Raw genomic sequence first — 27,798 nt, forward strand, 5'->3', positions numbered from 1 at the left:
GCAGACATGGCCACCCTTGCTGAGCATTTGCTCGGCCACCGCAAACATCATGCTAAACAACACCACTAAAGTCAACATGCTAATGTCCTCTCCATGCTCCCCAGCGGTTCAGTGCTAAAAGGAAGGACATCAGCAGCTGGAGGTTAATGAGGATTTTTCTTTCTTTTTTTTAAATCAGAGCAAGTTGCTAGCTGAGGCAGTGCATATCCTGCAACCCCAGCCTTCAGCCTGAAAAGACACAGAAACCAACTATATGGCAAGAAACAACCGCTGGCTGTAAACAATTTTCTCTAAGTGCAAGTAGTTGATGCTGGTGGTGGTGATCACACATTGGGAAGAGAAAGACGCTTTCTTGCAACAAGAACCTTCACGTGTCCTTCGCCTCAGTGTCACTTTCTTTTACAGTTGCAAAGGTATTTGCTCGGCCGCCAGCTTTAACACCATGCAAGATTTCCAGAATGCATCTTTCAGCCAGGAGAACAAGAGAGATTTTTTAATATTGGCTTACGAGTAATAGCGAAGTAATGTATTTCTGGCTATTTAGATAGCGACGTGGCTAAAACAAGCTCCTTTGTTTTCAGCAGCTGTTAACAATACCTGTAGGGAGCTGTTCCCAAGGCAGTTATCTCTGGCCCTGGCGGCAGTAGGATGTAAACAGCATGTATCAAGTTAATGGAAAACACCAAGCGGCCAAATCTGAAAGGAGCTGTGTTTAGCTGGGCCTCTCTCACAGGGATTACGTTCTCACACGTAGCAGCAGCAATGAGCAGTGCTGCCGAAGCAGAGTGGCCCTGGCAGCATGCACGGAGCTGGAGGCAGCGAGCCTGGCTGAGGGTATGCAATTACAGCCGTGGTATGCGAGCTTGGGGTCAGTGCCGAGCTAATGTGCCATATGCCTCCAGCCTGGAGCTGGCTCAGGTCTGGTTAGGTCGGAGCCAATGTGTGGCTGTCTGCATCCGTCCACGCAGACATACCCTAAGATTAGAAAGATACCGCTGGGTTATTTTGAATGACATAGTCCGGGCTTGTACACTGTGGGAGGTGTGATGGGAACTCTGTCTTTCTTGATAATTTAATGAGCTGTTGTAATGAGGGATGCACTAAGCCCCTCATTTGTATGCAGTTCCCACATGAGATGTGAATATGAAATTCCTCTAAGTATGAATCAGCACCTCATACTCCCACAGCTCTTTCCCCTATCTCTCAATCTCCACCAGCTCCACAGCTCCAGATCCCCCCCCATGGTCCCCTGGGCTCCCCCACTTCATTGCCACCTCGACAGCCACCAAAGGAGAGAGATGTGCCTCTGGTCACAGTCAAAAGCATTGGCCATGAGGTAGAACAAAGCTAGAGAAAAGGTCTCGGTTCCTTCTTGAAAACCGACTGCAACCTGGCTAGCCCCGTGGCCTGTTAGCGTTTGAGAAAATTGCATGACATGGGAAATTAAACCTACAGGGCATCACTGTCTCTGACAGCTGGTAGTTTAAATAATGAATTGGTAATTATAAACCCTTTTGAAATAAAAATGAAGTTTAAAAAAACATAAACTTTTGAGACACACCTTTTGATGGTGAAGGGCTTTCCCACGTAGATTCCACCAGCAGCCATCACTCAGCACTGGCAAACAGCAGGTGCTTGCCACTCCGTACGGGGAGAGACACACTCACCAAACAAGAAAAGTCAGGGGCTAAACAAGTTTGCAAATAGCAACAATTCCAGTCCAAAAATCATTTCCATAGCAGAGGAAGGAAGTGCTCCCTGAGGACAAGGAGGCTGGCTGGCTTTTGCTTTTTTTCTGCTGAATAGATGTTCTTTTGTATGCAGTAAAGAAGGAAAAATAAAGGGAGAATGGGACGAAATGTAAAAATTCAGAATTGCAGGGTAAAAGTTACCACCTGCTCCTGCAAAACAGGCTATTCTTTATTTCCAAAGTCCTGGGAGTTGTAACCCAGGATTTCTCAATAAAGTGTGCTAAGCTAAAAGGCATGAAGATAGCGACAGATCCAGACTTGTTAGTGCCACGAACATTTGTCTTGGCCACAACATACAATGTGTACACAAAGTGCTGCATCTACCTTCTAATGCCTTCCATGTTATACCCAAACCTGTGCAGAAAGTCCCGCCTCAGAAATGTTCAGAAACTGAAGTTAAATTGCATGTCGTAGTATAAAAACAAACCTAGCACATTAAAGGCCAGGATTTCTGCTCTAAAGTCCTTCCTTTTAGGACTCTCCCAGAGTCACCTACACCCAGACTCCAGTTGTTTGAGATCTCCAGGACCAAAGCCAAGAGCGTAACAGGAAGGAGAAAGTACAACCCTCATACCCAGTAAATGGGAACTTTATTAAACTACCGAGTTACTCCGAAATGTATAAATGTTCCATTAAATACATTCAGTTTTCTTTTACACAGATTTATAGAAATTTATTTACATATTCCAAACACATTTAAATTATTTTTCAAGCTTGCTACCAATAAAATTTTTTTGTTTTTGTTTTTTTTAAAAAAGGAAAAAAGTCCATCATCTGCTCTTGCAGATGTGCATACACACACACAGATACAAATAAGAAGGGAGATGCTTTTGTATCTAACCCACAAAGGAGGCAGTATCCAAAAAGCTTATAGGGTTTCAAGCAAAAATTTGCCCTTGCCAAAAAGCAGGCTATATAAATTCTCCCTGTGGGACAGACTCAAACAAGAGGCCCTGTGCAATACTTTATGGTGTTTGGGTATGATGTCTGCATCAAGATTTGCTGGTACATGGGAAGAGCTAAAGGTCCCTTGCCAAATTCAAAACACAAAGCTAGCTGTCCCTGATACTAGCCTATGAGAAGCATGTGAGCAATTAAATGGCTCACTCTCATTGAATTACGCTCTCCCAGCACTAAGTGATAGAGCAGACAAACAGAACTACCACTAGTAAGTCAATGCCACTTGTCCGAAGAGATTTTCCTTTTATTTTTTATTTTATTTTTAAATGAGGCTTCACTCATAAGTGAATAAAAAGGCAACTCTTCAAATAAGATGCTTAGGAGAACAGCGATCAGTTTCCCTACCTACCTACATTTCTCTTGGGAAGATGCACAGCATGCTGAACAAGTTTTCCCTCATTCTCCATACCTTAGTCTGACAGGAATTAAAATTTGTATCTGCAGGAAAAAAGTGGTGCTTTTATTTTGTAAAAAGCTTATCAAATACTAGTTTAATTCATTCTTTAGAGTCTTTAAACATTAAAAACCACATCTGAAGCAACCAAGGAAGTCTACAAAAACATTGTCATGCGTAAGCTCTGTGTTTCATGCTAAATATTCATGTTGACAAGGAGAGGGAGAGGAGGAGGAGGCGGCGGTGGCAGGGAAACTAATGGCTCAATCAGAGCCATTGCAACATTCAAGTAATTTGGTAGTAGATAAACCAGTGGAAACATGGAATGGTAAGAAAGTGCTCGGCACTACATCGCAGCCTTCAAGAGTTGAACTGCAAACGTCCTTGATATGTATCATAAATATATGGCACTTCTGTATGACCAAAAGCTGGCAAGTTTGCTTGTGACCAAAACGAGTCAGGAGTAGTCATCATCCCAATGGTTACTGATGGCCCTTCCAACAGGCACAGCCTCCAGCCGCACTACTCCATGCAGCACCAGCCATGTCTACTTGTGCATGCAAGACAATGCTGCCGCATTCTTGGAGAATAAGCCTTCTGCCCAGCAGAGAGCCTTCTCCAGACACACATACACATTCATAACACATGCTATCAATTCTTCAGTGAGGTTAAAGACAATCAGAAACAGCAAATGTCTTGTTTTACCATTTTTTGGCCAGCAGGTCCCAGTCTGTCCAATTGCCAGCAATGGACTTCACAACAGGCAAAAAGAGTTCCTGAATCCAAGGAATTGAAAGCAACGGAAAGCACAATCACCTAAGTTTGTTTTCAGTACTGTTCCACAGGATTCACTTTGACATCGAATAAGGAACCAAACAGCACAAAGCCTTGAGTCTTAGCAATAATCTTACGTACACAAAAACTGGCCTTTATCCATGTTTTCTGTCACAAAGCATTTCATCTTGTAGTTTAACTTCTTAAAACTTTTTGGCTTTTTGTGACCTTCCGTATCACAAATACGCAAAGATTTGCTGTTATGCTCGCGTTCCATCACAGTAGCTTCAAATACATTCAAATTTGTAAAAAAGGATTTAGACCAGAAAACAACTACTTGCCCTTTTCCAACAGTGTGCCGTACTTTAATGAGCGTATGATGTTGCTTATTGGCAATGTTACTGTTTTAAGGAATTTCATGACACAGACATCCATGAAACCATCCAGTTCATGCAGTGCATGAACAAGTGTTCACATTCCAAGATTCAAAAAAACCTTTCCCTTATTTCAGTAACGGCTTCAGTATTTTACCAATTGTGGTCCGGTTTGCATCTTTCAGTTTGAGAGAGGCCTTTTCCACTGTTCCCTGCTCCTTTGGCGCAGGCTCTACTTTAGCGCTGACAGCTTCTCCCTGCAGGATGCTTCTTCCAACCACTCTGGCACTACTTGCTCTCTTTAAGGTACTCACACTGTTCTCCTTTGGACTCGGATCATCAGAGGTCGCTGCTGGTTTCGCTTTAGGCAGCCTCTGGGACACAGACCTTGTGATGGTTGGAGGTTTGGACGAGCTGGATAGATCCACTTTTGCACGCTTAGAAGAAGAAGCCACTGTATTCCTTGCAAAGTTTGGGACAGTGGATGGTGTTTTGGGAACAATGACTGTGGTAACCTTGGTGTCATCTGTAGGGGTCTGGGCTTTTACACTGGAGCGACACATCTTCGTTTCATCTATCTTTGATTTTATGTTACTTCTAACAGGTTTAGAGCTTGGCTTCTTGAGAGAGACTCTGTCCCTCTCAAAATGAGCACTGCTTGAGGTGACAGTGCCCCTTTGTAACTTTGGCTCTTCTACTGACATGCTATGCCTGTAAGGACTTCTTGGCAGCGTGTCTGTTGTGCCTCGGACAGAGCTGCGACGAGACAGCCGACTTTCCACTGTACTAGTTTCACGAAGTGCCGGCTTGGCTTCTGGCTTTTTCACACTGCTCGGTGCTCTGTTTGACCGAGAAATAGGCACCACTTTCCTCATACTTTCGTTCTCAGAGGCATTCAACGTTCTTACAGGTCTGGAAGGAGCTGTGTGGCTAGGGCGAGTGCCACTGGATTTTGAGGAGCTTGGAGATCTATCTTTTAGAGAGTTTCTCTTTGGTCCTGCTAGGTCTTTATTTTTTATGAGCTTTTCTTTAGGAAGGGTGTGCTTGCTATTGGCATCATCCTTATCATTTGCAGAAGCGTGAAGAGACATATCCTTGGCAGAAGCAGAATTCAGGTTTGAGAAGAATGTTCTAGCCCTGTATTGAGCATCATGCCCAGAAGAGCGTGCTTTGCCAGCTTCACTTCTTATTTCATTGCCTGCTGACTTAAAATCATTTCCCTCTTCAGAGTCTAGTGTCAAAGAACAATCAGTTGTCGTATCTGACACATAGAACATTGGCCCATCTTCCCTACTTCCTGAAACACTTGTATCCATAGACATGGGGCTGCTGCTGCTGGGCTCTGAAGCTTCACTCTTGCAACCCACTGCCTTAGCCTTATGGTCATGGGCCTCTCTGGAACTTCTGCAAGCTGGAGGCAGGTCGTCATCGGCAGTGCTAAGGGAATGAAAGCTTAGATCATCTAAAGTCTCCAAGTCTGTTCCACCAGCATCCTCTAAATATATTAAAGGTGTATCCTCTGCAGGTTTGGCTCCATGAATATCAAACTTACGTAATCCTTTAACAAGTTCACGCTCCTCAATTGCAAGGGCCAGAGCATTTATATCTGTGGACTCCTCGCAGGACACATTGGAAATGTGCATGTTGTAGTCAGTGCTTCTCTGTGAGTAACGGGCACCAGGACTGGTTGAGCCACTGAAGTGACTGGGCTGAGCTGGAGGCACCTGCAGTAGGCTACCACTTTTCACTTTGGTTTCAGACTGTTGGTCTAAGTGCAAGGTATTTAAGTTGAGATCTCTCGTTTCTTTGGATTCAGTCCAGGCTACGTTTGGTCTTGCTTGTCGGGTGTTTGCACGGGGAAGGCTGTTAAACTTGTTTGGATCCTCATCTTTGGAGATTTCCAGGAAACTCTGCAACTCTCTGTCTGCAGTAATCCCCAAAGAAAGTCGAGAGCGTCTAGAATTGGGGTTTCTGTACGAAGGGCTTTGAGGTCTCTGCTGCAAGAAGGGAAGAAATTCTTCAAGTCCTTTTTTGGCCAACATCTCCACATCATTTTCACTGCTGCTCCGCCCAAAGCTCCCAAGCTCTCCAGCTGCCCAGGATCGCCGCTTCTCCTCCAGCTCTTTTCGCCTTTGCAGACTATGAAGTTCCTGGATCTCTCGTTCCCTATTTTCCTGATGAGGAAAAGCATAAATACACGTCTCAGAGGACAATGTCCTATGCATGAGAACAAGTCACGCTCCTTTATCCTTCCCTTTATTTCTTCCCCTCGAAGTTAGCTCCTACTGCTATCACCCTCTCTCTACCCCCAATACATACACACATGAAATCACCATGGCAACCACAGCCTGCAACCATTAACTGTATGGAGAGCAGTTCCCTGCATAACTAATGGTGGCGACAGATCAGTCTGGTCAGCATAAGAAAAAAAATGCACAAGTCCCTGCAGAGACCAAGAACGTGACCTATCAAACCCAAGTAGATGTCAAGTCCAGCCAAAGAGTTCCTGCTGCAAGATGGAGAGCTTCAAGTCCCCACTAAGTTGAAAGCTGGCAGTTTTATCAGGTGAGCAAACCTCTACCTGATCATTACATTCATATTTTAACACAAACTTGTCTGATAAGCACACAGCCAACGTGTTCCTTCCATCCTCCCTTATCACAACTGCAATTGTTCCTCAGCAAGTGCAGTTTCTACAGGGTGCTACTTACCTCTCACTTGAACATTAATGATTAGAAATTTTGTGAAAAGACATTACTTAATTGTATATGAAAGCAAATGGAAAAGTTTACACAATGCCTCACAATCATTAGACATCAACTGACACCACTCAAGGACCATTAATCAATGCCTCATTCCAGTTTCGGATCTACTATTCACTGTTGGCTTCGAAAACTGGCAACTATTGCACAGAAGTTGCCCAGGGCAGTCTGGAGATTTTGGCAGCTAGGCTGAGGGGTTTTGGTTCAGGAAGCCATAGAGAGGTAGTTTGTGTTTGAAAGACAACACAGTAACAACACCTTTTTACTAAAATCATTAGCAGTGGATTACTGCGAATATCAACATTTTAACCTCTAGGCTTCATATTTAATCTAGCTGAACCTTCGGTTGAACTTCCCAGGTTATTTTCTGAAATGAAGACCTTGGTTTCTACAGCCAGTACAGGTGTAGCAAAAGAAAGAAGGGGGAGGCTAGTCTTGACAGAGGATTCAAAAATTACACAATTTTCCAGCACTGTTAAATCTGTTCTGAGCAATGACATACTATTTAAAAAAAACACACCTATATTTGTCTGAAGCACTGTCTAGTTTGATCTTCCCATTGTTGTGACAACAGAAGAGCTGCACAACTAGAAAAAGTCACCTGAAAGCTTTCAGTAAACAAAAGCCTAATGCTTGAATTTCTTTTTGATTAACAGCTTAATCTACACCTCTTGAAGTGGATTTGAGACGACACTGGGCTCTGAAAGGTAAGATGTATTAGAGACTTAAAAACCTGAACAGCTAAGAAAGGAAAAAGAAAAAAACTTGCACTTCAGGAAAAATGTCTGTGGCAGGGAGCTTTCTTTCACAGGTATGGAATTACAGAATGAATTCTTGCCAAATGCTAAAGCTCAACTTTAAATATCCCATTGTAAAGAGAAATGGTTAAAAATAGTTGTAGATATCATTATCATATTCCGTATTAGACACAGAACATTTTAACCCCACCCAAAACATGCTTCAGGAGATTTTATTCAATGAAAAATCTATTTTAAGCACACATAGGCATGTTAAAGAGTTGCAAAAAATGTTTAAACGTTTGAAGTATGTGCACATGGCCATTGTGGTATGAACCATCTTTTTAGACTGCTGGCTGTGCTGTCCACACATCACATTCATTTGTCAGAACTGCAATCTTTATTCTGAATTGTTCTGTTAATTTTGTAGGGACAGAGGTTAATCACCACAACATACTTAGTGAGCAAATCTCAAAATTTGCAAATAAGAGACTAATTTGTCATTTTTAGAGTGCAACTACTTATTACAGAGAGAGGAAGAAAGATCCCCATTGGACCTTGAAGTAACAGCTATCCAACAACCACTTGTAATGTGTGACTATGAATTAAATTCCCAATCCCAAATAATTGAACATATATGCATAAAGTCACTTCTCACTAAAATGTCTGCAATAGTTACCACCATTTGGTCTTATATATTTGTATAATATTCACACACATGCATAACTACACGCTGTCTTGGGTGGTAAAGGTTAGGTAAGCTAATGGTACAACAGACATGTTAGCTGAACATCCTGTCAGCTTGCTACAAATCAAGATTGTTCTCTCTTTTCTGAGCTAAAGCTCTTATACAAAGTGCTGTCAAACGCAGATTGTGTAAGGCAGAAAAATAAAGAAATGTGTGGATCCACCTAATTCATGCTATTTATAGCGGCCTAAAAAATATTTGTAACAATAGGCAGACTTTGCTGATCCAAAACTGTAACCAATGCCAATACTGCTCCTTCATCTCAATATACTTCTTGAATTATTTGGGACCAGTTCAGGGTACTTCGCAAGTGAATGGTAACACTGGAGATGAGGTATCTTGGTACTGCAATTTTCACTCACAAAAAAAATTTGAAAGAACAAAGTAGAATACACAGTCCTTACTTTACTTGGCAAAGTGTGTCTAGTCATGTAAAGGAGGGCAGTGGAGAGCCTGAGCTAGTGCTGATTCAGGCTGGTATGTCCATGTAATGGGCTGCCACATCTCAAGGCCTTTCCAGTGATCTAACATTACCAGTCCAAGGCCTGAACAGTGAGCACTAGTCAGGAAGTCTGTGCAATCTGTCCCACCACTCAGCTTAGCAATCACCAACCTCCTCACCAAAAGAGGAGGAAGGAGCCCACTTACAAGCTGGCCAATAGACCATCCTGACATATCATCTCGATGGTCTAGTCCACCTGCAGCAGAAGATGCAGAGCAGTGGGACTGCACACAGGGCTGGGCAGAACGACCATTTCCCACCTGGCTTCTGGCAAGGAATTCCTACAGGAGGGCAGTTTGCTGTAGCCATTCGAGCAAATATATCAAACACCACGAGATAAAAAATGTTCCTTAAGCAGAAAAAACAACTTAATTCATGTGAGCCAATATCTATTTCAAATGCGTGAGAATCTCATTCAGTGCTCTTACCTTAACAGCTTTGTTGAATCTTATGCAGAAGTCCCTAAATATCTGGAAACATTCATCCAACTTCATAGTTTCTTTGTCTTCACAGAAAAAGTCAATGAGAGCATTTCCCTCCTTTTGTAATTCTCGCTTCTGGTGTTCAAGCTCCTTTAGATGTCTTACAGCAAACTGTAGCAAAACACATACATGGCATGAACCAGACAGAAAAACTGAAGTCACAGCAGGTCATATATAGGTTAGGAACTCATGAAATTCATGTTCCAACCTAGGAGCTGTTACAGAGCCCAGGACATTAACATGTTGAAGAAGAACTCCTACTAACAAAAGGAAACATGTCATTTCAGCAAAGTAAGGAAAGTCAGGGAAAATGGATCAATCAAAATGTAAATTCTAGTGACTAAGATACAAACCAGGCAAAAGTTCAAAAGCCCTTGAACAAACTTAGAACTTCAATTTTTAGATGAGTAAAATCAAAGACTGTACTAGGACACTGACAGACCACCTGGGAGCCCCTTGAAAGCTCCACATGCCTTATTTTTCCTGCAACATTCGACTCAGCATAAATGGATTAATTCCTCCTCCGCACTTTTCCCCAAAAACCCCCATGTGGATAAATTCACTGATACACATCACAGAATCAACACCTTCCTAAGTTGACCCTAGACCACAATAAAAAAGATTTTCATTCTAGAAAGGTAAAGAATCACTGGAAATATGTCTATTTTAAGACATCCAGAAAACGTGCCTATAAAGTAGCACTTTGAATCATAAGTGTAGAGCTATACAGACAGGGTTGGAGTAGATTAGTGGAAAAAGATTCAGAAAGAAGAGAATAAGGCTGTGGTTAGACTTTGAGCAGTAGAACTGCTTAAAACACTTTCAGCAGTTGCCCCTCTGTCTCCCCTATCTGCATCACCAACCATACACTCCTATCCTTGCACAATCCCAGATCTGAGATCACATGTGGCTTAAAGTAACCTGGGGAGAAAAGTTAATTTTCAGACAAATCTGTTCTCTGACACTGTGTAACTCACGATCACTTAAATACTCTTGATACTGCAGCACTGGGATGGGAATAGACAACTGGAGGCACTGGTGACCATTTAAGCCAACCCTGCAGTCAAAAAGCTACTTGGCAAATTATGCCAGTAGGGTAGGAACAAATCTTACTTGTTAGTCTCATAAAAAAAAACCACCAACAAAACAAAACCAAAAAACCAAAACCCTCAAAAAAAGCACCCAATAAAAAGCTGGATTAAAGATAAAGAGCACAACTGATAAAAGCACACATAGAAAATTAGTTCCTCCCACATTTTTCAGTAATTTATTCACAAGGATGAGATTATGAAAGCTGACTTTTAAATCAGCTTGGTTATCACTGTAATTTAGAAACAAAAACCGGAAGTGTTTATGTAAGGTATGCATTTGTAAAACAATTTTTTCCCCCAACATTTCTTTAGGAATGCAGCCTAAACAAGGCTGTAGTGTTACATAAAACCAGCTATTAAATTAAAAAAAAATCCCAAACATGTAAGAACATAACATTAAAGAGTCTGGGTGCAATGGATAAAAGCCAACAATTCAGAGTGAATGAGGACAGGTATTTCAATCTTAACCTGTCCCTTTCTTCATCAACTTCTCATCACCTGAAAAACTGCAAGGACTATTAAATACATTTGCAAGTTGAAAATCAGGGTGGGTTAAGTTCCAGATCAACACCTGCTTTCTTACTTTTAATAAAATTATCTATAGTGTGAAACAGAAAAATAATTTAATTGAAGTATAATATGTATTTCTCCAGGCAGCACCACATACTCAGAAAATACCAAGAACTCTGCATCAAAGTTAAGTGCAATACACATTCATGTCTATAAAGTCACTGCAGTACTAAAAAAGAAAAGGAGAACCCACCCAGCAGTAAAGGTACATCTCAGAATAATACACTCTGTGCTAAGAGTAAATTAGTAGAGAAAACAGTCCCTTAACCTTCCAGCTTCTAACAATATCTCCTCAGTCACCCAACAACCAGGATTCATAGGCATAACACAGCCTCAGCTAAAACTGACATGCTCCAGTATAGCAAAACATGCAGATACTATATTTTGGGCAGCTGCGAAGTACAAAACCAGCGACCAATCGAAACTGTCTTATATTTTAACTACTGATCTTCATCAGCCATTTCACAGGCATTAAACATGCGTGCCTAACAAGCCTTGGGCAATGTACGCTCAATATCCCTCCCTGTAAAAACACAGTCCTTCCAACACTCTTGATAAACAGCATGCAGTTGGAACACCTTTGTACAACTGATACGGTAGACATATTAAATCAACGCTTCTGTTTACTAACACATCCACATGAATTACATTCAGCTGAGGAATGCTCCTGTATTCAGGTGACAGTAACACATTAACACAGATACCCTACAAACCTGCAGAAAGCTTTCCATCTGGTGAAAGAGTTTTGGGTCTCGCCGAATGCTGTCTTTAACAGATCTTGCCTTGAAAGACAGCGACTGTAGCTCTGCTTCTACATTATCAATGGATAACCTAAAAATAGCATATACAGAGAATATTTACCAAAGGGGAAGGAGTTGCCTACAGGTTAGCCACAATATGCCTCAAAAATGGATGTTTAACATGAGGTGCAACCTGGCTATCAAACAAGACCTGCCTGTTCAGGAAATCTTTCCAGAGTAGACACTGAAAGTTAGGAGAGAGATAAGCACATTTCTTCTTATTTACAACCTGAAAAGATTCCCATGGGTGTGGTTTCACGATTAACTCCAGCCAGTCCTACCCAACCTTACCACGAGAAAGGGTAATGCCACCCTGCCTCTGACCAGGTGTTCCTTTTCTCTCCCTGGTGCCTGTGCTAGCACTCATTTTCTAGATGGCCAGCCATATCTGTATACTGAAAATTAACCTAGGAAAAGCAAAAAACCAATTGGCTTCCAGATGGATCATTTGCTTGGTCCAGCTGATTACATGACTGTTCAAGTACAGGACCTGGCACAAAAAGGAGGTCACAAGGGATTGTCAGCCAGGACTACCCATTTTGGCAGTAGCATCTGGCATCATGAAATTGCATGTTATGTTCTTCTAAGCAGTCACAGCAATGCAGCCTACACAGTCATAACCCAGCAGTTATAACGTTTCAACCTTCTACCACATACCAGCAGTAGAGCTGCTCCTGTGGAGAGGTAACTCAGAAATCAAAGACCACACGAAAAAGCTCTCATCTGGTGTAATCTAAGCTTTATCCTGGGAGACCCACATTCCATACAACAGGAGCTCTCACCCAAATCTCTCAGTCACTTTGAGGGTAAATGTATCTAAATCTATGGCATTTCCTTCACAAGAGAACTGAGTTTTGCCTAGGAATTGAGGCACTACAGTTTCCAAAATGATAAAAATTAACAACTGTACACATGCTCCTAACTAAGGTCATTTCACCAGCAGCATGACTTTAAAACAGTAAAGCTGAAGAATTTGTGGCAGACTGAAGTTCACATGGCAGCAGATGGTGACAGCATGCATAAGTTTGTCAGTGCACACACAAATGAATATAATGTGTGCTGTTTTTTCTCTGCTTACTTCATCTGCAAAGGTTAGTTCTCTGTTCTGGACAGATCATGGGTGTTTTTGCAAATAAGAAAAGCAGTAGAAGATACAGGCTGTATTTTTCTGCCTGTGAAGGAGGAAGAGGATGGCCTACAAGTAAAGAAGGCAAGACAATAAAAAATAACGAACATAATGGTAGCTGTTTTAACATGCTCTAATGGGGAGGATTTATGAGCAACTTGTACATGACAGTTGTCTTTAATAAAGACCTTCCTCAAGCCCAATGGTGAGACAAGTATTTTGTTTTGTTTCATTTTCCTGTACAGAATGCATTCCCTGAATAGATTTCAGCATAAGTTACAACAGAAGATTTCCAGCATTAACAAATGTGATCAAAGAACAAAGTGGTTAGAAAAAATATCACCAGATTTGGGATTCTGCCTGTTCCCCTGCTGTTTGCCAGGGGGCTTGGATGCTGAGGGAAGCTACATTCTCCAGCAGGCCACATGGCAGACTGCCAAAAAGGTGTGTGGGTTGGATGGCAGAGAGCCACACAGGTGGTCTCTCAAAAATTTTCTGATTAACTCCATGGCCGCTCCTTTCCTCAGAAGATTTCAGAGTCCTTTGCAGACATTACTTAACCCTGCATCAGATCTAAGAGACTGGATCCATTTTACAGCTGGGAAAAGAATGTAAATAGATTGCCCAAAGCTCAAGAGTAAGGAAGCAGCAAAACTGGCAATAGAACTCCAGCTTTGCTAGCTTCCAGTTTGGGGTTTTAGATCACACTGTCTCACAAAAGCAAGTACAGTTATCGAGGTACAAATCAGGTTCAGTTTAAAATTATGCAGCTAGAGACTTTAAGACGAAAACAATACAGAGCCCCAAACTCTTCAGATTCTCCATCCAAGACAGAAATGGAGAAGCAAATGAGATATCAAAAAGCATCTAACAGAAGCCAGGGCCAGTACCTGTACCTGGTACCAGATTTGGAAAGTATTATAGCCTGCTCAGAGGCAGATGAAAATTGGTTTAAGGAAAAGCAGTAACATGCTTTTAGTTCAATCTCTTAAAAATAACATACATGCACATGTATTTGACAGAGACAAAACTACCAAAAACCTATGGAGATCATGTCATGAAAAACCTCATACCCGAAGGTACATTGCAGGCATACTTCTGCTAGCAAATGGAAATAAAGCCCTCAAAGCTATAATAAACATTTGTAAAGATCTCAGGTTTTGTGCCAAGACTTCTCTGAATAAGCCTCATGGCTTCACAAATAAGAAAATTCAAAGTCATAGTCTAACCATAAGTTCTCGCGTTTCTTTTGACATACCTGGCAGCATCATGAACATCCCTAATTTTTTCTGAGAAGTTGAGAAGAGCAGCATCTTTCTTTTGGGCTTCCTGAAACAAACAGAACAAAACCAAAACACACACAATCCATTAACATTCCACCACCATGCCAAAATCCCTAAGTCCAGCAGTTCTAAAGACTCTGGGAGGGCACTTAAAGGTTTCTCTCCTGCACTGTTTTTCTTCCCATTCAATCCTAACACAATTGACTGGAGGACACCCCTGAACAAAAGGCAGGGATCAGAACTGGAAACTTTAAACAACAGCTTCCATTTTGCAGTGTACAATAACAATAGCTGCTTCTGCCAGTGAACACAAGCCACATGTATTAATAGGGAATGTCAGGGAAAGAACAATTTACTGATGCCCACTGTTTGAGCAGATACGATGTTTCCTGCACAAATATCAATTAATACCCTATTGTTAGCTGACTGGAAATCTGTTAAGCCAGTTTGTACACAGATAACCAAAGTCACATATAGAAGCATTTAAATTCTCTCCCTTTTAAAATCAAGAAGTCTGAAAGGAAGGAAAAATAACTTGAAAAAAGTCTGCAGCAGCTTTAAAAATACATGTCAGTCACTGAGGGAGAAAAAACCCCACCTCTACCAAAAACGCTGCTCAAAAGATTCAACAGGAAGACTGAAAGAATATTTATCAAAATAAGCCACTTCCACAGTGTAAGAATTCAGGACAATAAGAGAAAAGGTACAGTGAAGAAGTTAGATGAAGGCAAGCTTTTACATGATATAAAAGACTTAAGTTTTCCATAGGTTTCTGGATAGGATGACCAGACATAGGTAAACTGGTGGATTTTGTGGCAGGAGAAGAAAGGTGACAATTAGGATCAAAGCTGTAAAAAAGCTGCTTTTTCTGAGGCACGTGGCCCCTTCTATTGTCTGTCATCTGTGGCTCTACATTTGTAGCAGTTGCTTATACCAGCAAAATAGATTTTCTATACCAGAGCAACAAAATGCAGCAGACTCATCCCAGGTTTGTTTGCTTTTGTGTCCGCCAGCTTGAGTAGTGACGACAGTTTAAATCCAACTGCATTGCCAGCGTAACCTCCCTAAAAAGAAACGAGCAACAGCTGAGGCATGACATCAATGGACTGCAATACTAACAAGGAAGTTTGGTCAATCAGCCATCTCCATTTTGGATGTCACTTACCGCATTCATAATATTCCCAGCCTGAAGGACCAAGTGCAATATAGAATGCAGTTCCTCACAAGTCATTAACTCTGTAAGGAACAAGAAAATTGCTGTCTAACAATTGTTTGTTTAGAAATACACACAGTCAGTTACCAAACTCCTCTTCATCTCAAGCTTTTAAAGGTGAAATTTTTTATCTTAGCAGAAAACTACAAGAAACTGAAAAGGTCATGGGGAAAAAAAGGGTACTATATAATTCAATTTCACAAGCACAGTTGACAAATCTCAAGTATATGTTCAGACTTTAGCTTAGCAAGTGTAGTATTTCCAAGGCAACCCCAGTAGCTAACAAAACATTTGGGGCCTAATCCTGCCATGTGCAAAGTGTCTCATGCAAGTGGTTAAGTATCCTCACCACCTACTAATTCCAATGTGAGGCAAGTATTCTGCACCCTGCAGGATCCATTTGCCATCTGCTGGGATTGGGCTTTTGAACAATTATTCTTTTTTTAGGAGACTTAGCCATCAGGCCTGAAAAGATAACAGGCAATGTTTAAATTTTCCTTGCTTATCCCACTCCCACTATGAATCATCATTTTATTTCAGTATGATCACCAACTCAGAGCAGCATTTATTTTACTTCAGTCACATCAGAGATGATTTAGTACAAAGTTATATTCAGTGTGATGCAGAGTCAAATGGAATAAAACTGCATTTTAAAGTTTTTCCATCACAGAAGCCTGTTTTGTACATATTTCCATTTTTTGCAAAATGCACAGTAGTGCTCTATCTGAATTCATACACCTTTTCACCCAGCCACATATGAACACAAAACAATACATGTCTTAAAAGTCACCAGAGGGATTGCCTTAGAAATAAGATACAGACATTCACAACTGTGAAGTGTTAATAAATTAGCATTACACAAGTGGCACAGCAAACCAAATAACTCCAAATTTGCAAGTACCCATATGGCAAGAAAAATAACATGAACTGGTTTTAATGTAAGGTACTATATTTTACACTGATGAACATAATAAAAGGTGGAATCCTTCTGATTGCAGTGTAAATACTTTTAAAAACTATTTTGCTTGGAAGCTCACATTCTATAATTTACCCTGCATTTAACTGCTCAACACAATACATTAATATCATTTTGGAAGCAGACAGCCCTTGTATTTCTGGATTTCAGTATTAGCGGCCTAAAACCACAGAACTAATTAAATAACCTTTGATCTAACATGCTATAGGTGAGGAAGCAAGAAGGAAGAAAGAGGAGAGAATACAAAAGAGAATATAAAATTTCATAAGGCCAAGAGGAGAAGGCAACTTCTAAAGATTTTGCATAGTAAGTGCCTGCTCAGTGTCACTATGAGATACATCTATTAGCAGGCTAGATGAGAACCCATCAGGCTATTTAAACCATCCGAAACCTTAGTGGTTATCAGCGTTAGAATTTAAGTAAATATTCTCTCAGCTTAATTACAAGGAAAGAAACATAGGAGATGGGAATAGAAAAGTAGATATAATTCCTAAACAACTTTGGGCTATCAACAAACCCTGAAGTGAAAAGACCAAATGGAGAAGAGCACATGACACAAGTGGACTGAAAACAGGGAAGCTCAGTCAGTCTGATTTGCATGACTGGCCTGATGCAGGAGCTGGAGACCAAAGCATCGCCTCTGGAGGGAATGAATTCATCAGTTCACAGATGTCCTGCATGAAGGACATGAAGGACAATAGGGCGCAGCTGCTTTTATACATAACATATTCCCTCACATATGTCTGTTGCTCAAAACACAAAGAACAATGATTTGAAAGAGATCCCAATAAAAGGCCAAACTCAAACCTCAGCCTAAGCTAAGGCACATTTTTCTTAGTCAAGAAGGACTAGTTCAATCCCCACTGGTGGGAAAAACACACCAGGCTTTTCTCCCTTTCGTTGCACTAATAACTACTATCCTAAGCACTAGTGCTCATAGTTGAGCATTTTTACTACTGTGCCTTTTTACACCACTAGAAGCAGTCTAAACAGTGCTCTAGAAGCCTGTCAGAAAATTTGCCAGCATGAAATAGGAATTCCATATTGAGGAACAGGATAAATAGGCACTCAAGGCATTTGAAAAGGTCAGCATTAATGTTTAACTGAAACCAGGAAATGAACTATTTTCCTGCAGAGTAGAAGACACAAGATTACCTTACAAATAACCAGCTGCAGCATTTCAAAACTTGTGAAATATAGAGAATGAACGAGAAATGTAGAGAAACATAGAGAACAAAACCAGAAAACAGAGGAATAGCAACAGTATTGTCTCTACAATAAAGATTTTAGCCCATCAATATTGCTACCTCAAAAGGCAATGGCATATAGAGAAATTTGGAAACTATACAGTGATTTTCTCTGTAGATCTCTGAAAGTGAGCAAAGAGGTGTAACAACCATATTCTATCAGAGACACAGTGATGCATGAATGAGCAAACTGTACTCAAAAGACGATTTATCCTAATTTGGCCATGGATGCCTTTACTTCTGTCAGTTTCAGATAGACTGCTTGTAGGCTTTGGTCATGAACTCACTGCTAGTGTCCAAAGTCTCCAGATTTTTTTATTTTGGAAGCAAAAATTAGCTAGGCACACCTTGTAGGCATTTGTCAGAGGGGAGTTAGCTTCCTTTTAATAGCAAAGGTACCTGAAATTCAAGCTCTACTCTTCGTAATGCAGACTAATTAACACGCTAACAAAACCAAGAGTATTAGGCATGTCCCAACATGCTTCATTACCTTTTGTTGCCCGTCTTATAATTTTCATGTCATCCTGTAGAGAAGCACAGGAGGGTGAGAACTCCCTCTCTAACACCATGGCTTCAATCCTAAGAGCGTAGCTGGAGCACACAAACAAACAAGTTTAAAACTGACAGCCAAAAGAGAACATTTATCGTGAACAGAATAAACCTACTATCTCCTTACTTTGGCACCTGGATTAGTAAATACATGAAGGAATCAGCTTGAGACAGTTTTGATACATCTCCATCAAAGGCTTTTAATTTCTTTACCTAGAAAAGAGAAAAAAACACTAGCAAAGAATTTTATCAAAGATCAAGATTAACTTGACTTTGGAAGGAAACACCTTGAAAAGCAGTAAATTTAACAGGAGGCATTAGAGAGTCCACTCAGTGACTGACTGAATGGCATCACTGTACAAACTCCCAGAATTTGCACACATCCCAATCACAGAAAAGTAAAACCACTAACATCACTCTTCTCCCAAAAACCTAGCTACGCAGTCCAGCAGAAGAAATATGACGCCATTGTTCTGATTGGTGATTCTGATTTCTGATTTCCAATTCATCGTTCTGATTTCTGATCAATGATTGCTCTCATCACTCTGTTTAGGTCATTGCTGTCCCATTTTCCCCAGGAGAATTGGCTCTTTTCTTTCCGACTGGTCCATTTGCCGTTCTCTAGCTGTTCACCCACGCAATAGCTGCTTAAGTGATGATCTGAAAAATGATCTTCGACTCTTCAACAACTGTGATGATACACGCTTGGGCATAGCTTAAAGTTAACTGTGTTCAGCATTTCCAGCACAGGACTGCCTAGATCTCTTTGGCACAATGCAGCCAAGGTTTAAGTTATGGTTTTTTTCCAGATATTTCCTTCAACCATTTCCTCTAAAACTCTCTTAAGGGGTAAACTTCATGCTCTTGAGTTTGTATTTTTTTTCATTCATACAAAATATTTTAAAGATAAATGCAATCTTGTATTTGAAGTTATTTGTTGCCAGTACTTTGAGAACACCATTTACATGCAAAGGAAATATCACTGCATTAATTTTGTCGATCTTCCTTCCCAGCTCCACCAAAATCCACATATTTGCATGATCTGGAAGCCACTGATCAGCTCACATACTTACTATTTGTTTATATAGAAGAACTGGAAAATACATGCATATAGTTTTAAGTATAACTGGAATTGCTTCCACATCTGCCAACACAGCAACTGTGTCCAAAAGCAGAGCTCGCTTTCAATTACACTATTTCTTCATTCAACCAACAGGTTCACACCCAGTATCAGTTTTATGTTTCCACTGACTTACACACCAGCCCATCATCCTTCCTTTTTTCAACACTACACTTAAAGCCCATTCACAACTACATTTACACAGATGGTCTTCAGTTTTGGAAATCGTATTAAGCTATCCTGGAGAGTGGCACACTACATCAGGAGATTAACAGCTATCAGGTTGCCATGATTTAGCAAGATACCCACAGTTTTTTTAAAGCATCAGGTTCCAAATTGATCACATAAGTTATTTTTCTGCTTCCACAGTAAAAAAAGTAACTGATTTGTAGTGGAAGACAACATACACTATGCTAAATCAGGGATTTAAAATAAATTCTGGACTAGCAGAGGAAAAGGATTCTTTTAATAGCTTTGTTCTGCTTTATTCCCATTCTTTCTCCACATCATAAAAAAATTAAAATGTTGAGAGCACATTAAGAAAGAGAAAACAAAACCTACAAATTAAACCCAGAACAGAAAAAACTTCCTTTTCAAATTAAAAAAAACACAAACAAACAAACAAAAAACCCAGCAAAAACAAATGACGGAGAAAGAGAATTCTAATCAAAGAGCAATTCTTATTCAGGCTACCTAACTCCATTTGCTAACACACCACCACCACCACCCCCCCCCCCCCCAATTTAACTCAAGACACTCAGACAAAAGCTCCTTCTAAAGAAAACCGGCATACTCATTTTTTTGAGGCCTGAGAAAACTCCTAATTTACAGAGTCATTCAAGAAGTCTGCCAACAAAAAAACAGGAAAGACCAGACCTGACATTCCTGATATTTCTAAGGTGTTAAACAAGCAAGAAACAAACTAAAAATAAACACTTTTTCCTACATCATGAAGCGGGGAGTGGGAGACACCTACTTTCTCAGTCTTTGCAAGTGTTCTTTAACCTAGCTTCCAAAAAATAGTGGTCTGCAACCTAAACAACAAAAATTTCAAATTCTCCAGCCTCATTTTAGTATGTTGTAAACATGAAAGTTTGCCTGAAAAGGATACAGGCATTCAGAATTGGAGTGGGGGAGGGGTGGGGGGAAAAAAAAGCAGCCCACCAAAAAAACCACCCCAAATCACCAAAATCAAGGTCATATAAACCACAGGCAATTATAGGAAGGTAGAATTTTAAGATTTAAATGCACAAAAAGTGAACAAGAGATCCTGAGATACTCACAGGAATATTAACTTATTCATGCTACCTGTACTATATTTAAATATACTTTTGACAGTAAGTACCAATCAATGTTATCTATGTGGAATGTTAATTTTACAGACATTGGATAAAATCCTCTTTCTTCTACCCTCTTATATTAGGAAAAATGCCTGTAGTGGTACAAGGGAGTACTAAATCCTAGAATTCATCCAGAGGAGGAACTTTCCTCTACATGCACAACAGAAGACATCGATGAGGCTGCCTTCTGATGGGTAGGATGCTATGCGAATGTCACAATGCAAAAAGCTCTGGGCACTAGTCAACCCAAAAGACAGTCTGTGTAATCAGCCTTAAAACAAAGATGTGCTCACCGCCTGGTTACCCTTTTCCAGCCCACATCAGTCATTTTAACCCCCACTGTGTTTGCCTTAGATGTCCAAAACTACCTTTATAAGCAGCAGCAAAGAAGCTCACCTGACAAGCCCAAAACCCAAGCAAGGTGGGTTTACAGAGGGACACACAATTTATTTTGTGTTCCCTCTGTATTACAAATTTCATAATTGAAAAAGACCAGTTACATCACCATGAAGCTGAAAAAAAAAAAAAAAGTTATTTGACTTAATTGACACTATCTATAAACTAAAAGAAAAGCTTCTGAACTCCAAAGCTAAAAATTACTGAAACACATTTTGGATGGCTGCCCCTACACGTTCCAAGGGAGGCTACTCAAAAGCCCGTGGATTTGGTCTCTTCTCTCTGCAGCCATGTTGTCCAAGTCTTCCCAAAGAGAACTGAGACTCTCAGGGTTCAAATTCAAATACCAAATGCAGCCAGGAACTGCAAAGAAACTATGGGGATTGACAACAACATTCACTATTAATCACGTTAACAGATATAGTAGGTAGGTTTATAATTAGTCTGAAAACACGAAAGAGCTAAAAAAATGTGGTTTATTTTAGAATCACAATGAATAACTCTATCAGTCCTGGCCTTGACCTCCTCTCTTCAAGCACAACAAAATCTTTTCCACAACAGTATGCAGCCACATACCAAGATATGGCAGTGTAATGTATACATGCAAGAGAGCATATTTACATTGTATGCTCGGTTCTGTATTACTCAAATTGGGTGCAGAGCTACTAATTTAATTTTTCATTATATTTGTATATGGAATATGCATTTGCCCTGTCCATGCATGCCCATGCACACTAAATCAGATTTTAGATACAGAAGGTTCTCACATATGTAATTTGCTTCATTTTAAAAACGGTTATGAAACAGAGAAAGCCTGATCTTTGATTTGATTTGTGAACAATTGGAGTTGATATGTCTATTGCAAGTATCTCATTATTCTTCGCAGGTGGGAAAGCTACTGCAGGCAGGAAAGCTACTGCATTCCTGCCACTCAAGTTTTCAATCATTTTTGAGCTACCAGTAGCACTTCTTTACAACTAGTGGGATTTTACTTTATGGCATAAAACAGGCATGTTGCACTCCTATGCAGGATCTTTGAAAAAGAATATAAATCAGTACAACACTCATCCTCATATATGCTTGTAACTAAGTATTTCCCTGCATTCTGATCAAATAGGCCAAATATCTGCCATGTTACAAACAAGTAAAGCCGAGTGCAATAGTCCAGAGAAGTAAACATTTTCTTGGGATTTTTTTTTTTAATATTTCCATACCGCTGCAAACATTCAGGCCACTAAAGAAAAACAGAGTTAAAAAATTACCAAAACCCCAAAAGCCATCACAGTGGGATCTAACTACAAGGGCATGTGGGAAAGCAGCTAATGCATTAGGTTTATTAGGCACCATGGGGCACATGCCAGGGCAGTGGCAAACCTCTATCAGCAAATGATAAAGAGAAAAACCTGCAGCTATCACAAGGGGCAAAAAAGGAAGCAGTAGATGAAAGCTATGAAGGATGGTCAACCATACAACAGCACTGGCTGAGGAAAGGAGGGGGCAGTTACCTACACAAACACAGTTTGAAAAGGGTAGAGCTGACAGACAGAAACAATTCCAGTAAAGCAGGTGACAGATGATGAGGGTTTTAAAACAGAATATACGAGCAAAGGACAGGCTTGAGACATTATAAAGGAAGTTAAGACATTGTGTTGATAACCTCGGTGTGCATGTGTGTGGGTGAGCTGATTAGCAGTATGATATGCTCTCTTCTGTATATATTTAAAGTACAAATTCTGGCTATTCTAGCTCATTAAACACTGGACTCTCTCAACTTTTACCAGTCTGGGCCTGCTGATGAGTGCAATGATATGCACATAAAAGCAGCTAAAAGCTTCTCCTCTGTTTTGGTCAGGATGCCGGTAAATGACAGCTGTCAGCCATTTTAACAGTATATTGTTAAGAAACAGCTAGGAATCTTTTTAGAAGTGATATAGCAGAGAAGGGCATTGCTTCAGTCAAGACAAAAGCTCCCTGGAAAAAACCATGAGCTGCAAAAGGGATGAAGCAAAGAGATTCCAAATTAGCGTTTCTTCCTTTTACAAAACTGCTAACCACAGTAAGGTACAAACAGCAGGACTTCTAACAAGGCTTACACAAAATCAGTCATCTTATCTTACTTGTTAATGTATTGAGAATTTTTATACCTTTTCTTGGTCTTTTTTTTTAACCACTGTATGATGGCTAGGCTGGTGCCACACCCACAGCCCTAAACAAAACATTGAGTGGAACCTTGCAGCAAGCTCCAGGTTTGCCAGCTTCAAGAACTTAGCAAGTTTTTCAAATTAAACATTTGAAAATACCCAAACATTTTCAGTTTGACAAAAGACTTCACAGCAGTGCTAATATTTCGATAATGGTCTTAGTTTGACAAAAACATCCAGCAAAGAGCCAGTATTTGTCATTTATACACAAAAATCCCAACAGCTTTCATAGCTGTTGGGATTCTTCATCGAAAACAGCTAGAAAATTACTAGAAAATTACAATACCTATTTTTGCATGTAAACAGAGTTGCCACATTACAACACTGCAAAAAGAAAAAATAATTTTAAAGACAACAGATGTTAAATGTATTTGTTAGCCCAAGTACTTAGCCTCCATTGTTAAAAAGCTGTTCCATTTCAAAAACTCTGGAACGTCCATCAGGTGCCTGAGATAATATAGACTGCAACTATGTAAAATATGTCACATACGTCAAACTGGTGACCAGGGGAACGTTCAGGTAATGTGACTATATATCAGAGCACTTCTACATAAGATAAGATTGGAGTATAAATCCAGTGTTTATTCACACTAGATAAAACTGTAAAGGTTGTTGGTAAAAAAGAAGAAACGTGACGGTCCAGAGTTGCCCTTTCTACAGCTATGACCAGGAACAGTGTTCCTCTCTCCCTCCTTTCACTTTTACAGACTAAGGATTTATGGTATCATATAAAAGAAAAAGTAGGAGACATCTCCAAACACAGTTATTAGGGTGGAGCACATGCCTGGCAGGGGGTACTTGGCTCTCATTGCAACCTGCAAGACAACTGTGCTACTGGGAAATGTGACTGTAAATACCTGAGCTGCTGAAAAGAAGAGTATATGGAGGAACTGCAGAAGCCCACCCATGGTTAACCACCAATTAACCTTTTCAGATCTGACTGCTTAATTCTCTGCTCAGAGTAATTCTCAACCCCTACAACACCAAAGCAGGTCTTTAGGAGAACAAGAAGTATCTAAGCATAATCTCAGGGAACCCTTGCTGAGGACAGGTGCAACATTCTGCAGAAACAGGCCAATGTGATGACACCTTGTCAAAGCTCTCTCATGTGATATGACAACCAGATCAAAAAGACCTTAGGGACTATTAAGCAGAACAGGGAACAGCAGAACAAATAACACCACTTTATCTGATATCTCTAGTGATTTTGGATTATCTGTATGTGGAGAGGGACCATACAGTTTGGATGGCTTCCCCGTAGCTCTGATGGCTTCCCCTTAGCAAATGGTGAATCACTATTCCAGGAGACAGGTATTCAGACTAGGACACAGATAATAAACTAACAAAAAAGAAGGGGACATACAAGGAGAACAATGAACATACATTTAGGGGAAAAAATAGTGCTGAGAAAGACAAACAACAAAAGCTCTGAGGCTCCTAAAGAGAACAGATTTTTTAATTGACTACGCTAAAATTTTAGGCGTCATAGTAGTAAACGAGTTATTAGACCTGCTTATTCTTTGAACACTTGAAGCATGAGGACATGAAGGCACTGAAACATTTTTCCATACCAGCAGGAGCATCAGTCCCTCACACTTGCGATCTTCTCCCTGTCCTGCCCCCCGCCCCCGAGCTCTCATGGAGAAAAATCCCAAGAAGTTAAACAATTACAGGGGAGTAACGAAGGGAAAGGGGGGAGTCTTTCCTTTTCCTGACAGTGAGCAATGAGATCTCTGAAGCATGGAACTAATTAAATACATACGAATACCTGCACACTGGGAAAAAGCCTCTTTCCAGCCTTCTCTTGGGAACAGCAACAAATCTAATGTCTATTACCCCTTAATTTCTAATACTCCTCTGCACCATAAAAATCTCTTCTATTAATTTCTCAAGCACCTCCTTAAAAGCAATTCTTAAGTGCTCTGGCCCTACTATCTTGAGGGGCAGGCCTGTTGTCAAATCATCTACTAGGAAATAAAGACACCTTTTCACTCTTAGCAGCACCTACCGGATATCTAAAGCATCTAGCTGAGTATTGCAGACAAAATTCTGATAAAATTCAACAACTTACATTACAATTCTATCTGAATTACAACATTTATGTAACATATGAGTATGTTACTTGAAAGATTTTCTACTTGTCATAAAATAACAACCAAGATCTAAACCAGAAAGAGGAAAAGAAGAAAAAACACTTTTCTTTCAGTCTAATTTGCTGAATATACACAAAGTTAACTAGGAGTCACTTTCTTTTGAGTTAGTACTTCACTGTTCTCCTCTGTCTGACTCTTTCAGGAAGGAGATAAATTCCACTTAAATACAGGAATATGTAGTGAAAGTCGACTAAAGAGGGAATGGGGAATAGTTTTGAGCTCCCAGAACTAGTTACCTCTTTCTTTCAGATTAATTACATTTCAACTTGTTAATATCCCCGAACTCTAAAAAATTATTAATGAAATATAATAATAGAACACAGTTTTTACAAGATTCCCTGCAAAAGCAGCCAAGTTTAGGGTTATATATTTGACAGCAAAATAATACAACATGCTATGCTGTTGACTGGATCTGAGATTTGCTGCTGCACCGAGGAAACAGAGTGCTTTGACAGTATGACCTTGAAGTGGTAAAGCATGGGATTTGAGGCTGATGCCTATGTGGACGTTAACTAGCAATTTCCCAGGTTTCAGACACCACTTTGATGTGAAGCACTCAAGCAATTCTAATGCTAATTTTGTCAAGTTTGTGGTATACATTTCTCTCAAGTACATACAAATGAGTCAGTGGAAATACATGAGCAGACAAGGAACTGTGCATCATTAAGCAGGGCTCCCAGGTCAGTGGATGAAGCTTCACCTCTTTAGTCATGTGAATGGACTTGAAGGTTGGGACTGGGAGGGGAGAAAGCAGCACTTGCATGTGGTCATATGGTGAGCACAGGGACATTGCAGAAGGTGCTGCTGGTAATTCTGTGCCTTCTAACATGTCTCCTTTGGAGCACTAAGTTATGTTAGCAAATTCTATGGGTGCTGTACAGCAAAGCAGCCTTTCTGCCCTGTTGGAACCCAGTGACCCAGGTCCAAGAGCAGGTGCATCCCAGATGCACCAAGCAGGCAGCAAACCAGAATGGAGAAGAGACAGTAGCATAGGGCTACCAATACTCAACTCGCAGGCATTGCAATGGGAAAGCATAAGGCAGGTGCCAAAGAAGTGAAACTTGGTTTGTTTGCATTAGGATATACTTTGAGTCTGAGTTTTCTGACCCCTCTCCAGAGCAGAATTATCTGCACACAGGAGGGTTCCAGGTCTTGCTTAAATGTTCATGGTACAAAAGGGACATCATAAGGGACATCAGAGAAACAAAAATACCTTATCACTACTTCCATTAAGAAGCACCTTAAAAGTAGGTGAAATTACTTGATGTGAAGGGAACAACTACACTGCAACCTCAATACCACATGTCAAATGAAGATTGAACCTTTGCACTCAGTGGTTTCCTATCCCCATCCTCAGGAAGGCCTTGGGATTCCTCTTTTACAGACCTTCATGTTGGAATCCCAGGCAGTAGAACTCTACAAAAAAATAAGTTCCATATAAAACCATTATTTACCTCCTCTGCTTCTGGTAATAATTTAAGAAATTCATGCAGCAGTTCAGAACCATAGGGCTCACTTCTTCCATGATAAATATCTTCAATGATAGATTCAGCAGACCTTGAAAAAACAATTGAGCATACACATTTCTAACACTTGCAGGGTGAATAGTTGCAACAAATTAAAAAAAAAGCCATGCCCAGGCTACTCAAAGAAATTATAATGAGGTTATGTATCAGTGTCCACAGCAGCATTGTTCTAACACCACTTTCAGTGATGCCTTTACTGAAGGGCAACATTATCAGTGAATAAAACCAGCATTGAAACAGCTTGCTCTTAAAAAAAAATCCTCACCTCACTTCTTCCTATTAATTCTTTATAAAGAAAGGAAGCCAGCAAAAAGCAGCTCTCATGCAGTATTACATGAGATATATGGGCTTCCCTTAACTATACATGAAAACTCACTTTAACTGGTTAACAGTAGCAAACTCTAAATGTTTGGTGCTAAGTCATAATGGCACTCAAAACTAAACATATTAGAAAACAAATTATGAAATGTAGTTACTTATGACAAATCTGTATAGAACTGTAACGTCCACAAGGAACAGAGCACAATATACAATACATTTGATGAGAGCTACAAAGAATTTCACGTATCTGCAGCTTGCACTAGCTGCATGGAAAAATCAAATCTTACTTTTTGAATTGTTTGAGAAATATCCCAATGTTCATACTTCTTTTTGCATCCAAAATGGAAACCTGAGAGAGAGAGCAAGAGAGATTAATCTACCAATACCTAAGAAAATAGTATA

General features: G+C 40.2%; 1 protein-coding gene across 4 annotated transcripts in view; it reads right to left on the reverse strand.

Moving 5' to 3' along the window:
• Positions 1 to 2,339: 2,339 nt before the first annotated feature.
• FHDC1 (FH2 domain containing 1) overlaps positions 2,340 to 27,798 on the reverse strand; it is a 37,085-nt gene continuing 11,626 nt past the window's right edge. For all 4 annotated transcript variants that reach the window (XM_075029648.1, XM_075029639.1, XM_075029668.1 and 1 more), the window contains exons 3-12: positions 27,684 to 27,745; positions 27,004 to 27,106; positions 18,467 to 18,552; positions 18,281 to 18,381; positions 15,520 to 15,590; positions 15,311 to 15,418; positions 14,330 to 14,400; positions 11,859 to 11,976; positions 9,431 to 9,595; positions 2,340 to 6,427 (exon numbers count right to left, since the gene is read on the reverse strand). In XM_075029648.1, coding sequence (XP_074885749.1) covers positions 4,382 to 6,427; positions 9,431 to 9,595; positions 11,859 to 11,976; positions 14,330 to 14,400; positions 15,311 to 15,418; positions 15,520 to 15,590; positions 18,281 to 18,381; positions 18,467 to 18,552; positions 27,004 to 27,106; positions 27,684 to 27,745 — 2,931 coding nt within the window. In that variant the 3' untranslated portion in view covers positions 2,340 to 4,381. The remainder of the gene's footprint in view (positions 6,428 to 9,430; positions 9,596 to 11,858; positions 11,977 to 14,329; positions 14,401 to 15,310; positions 15,419 to 15,519; positions 15,591 to 18,280; positions 18,382 to 18,466; positions 18,553 to 27,003; positions 27,107 to 27,683; positions 27,746 to 27,798) is intronic.

The sequence above is a fragment of the Buteo buteo genome, chromosome 1 (genome assembly GCF_964188355.1).
Source record: "Buteo buteo chromosome 1, bButBut1.hap1.1, whole genome shotgun sequence".
Taxonomy (NCBI): domain Eukaryota; kingdom Metazoa; phylum Chordata; class Aves; order Accipitriformes; family Accipitridae; genus Buteo; species Buteo buteo.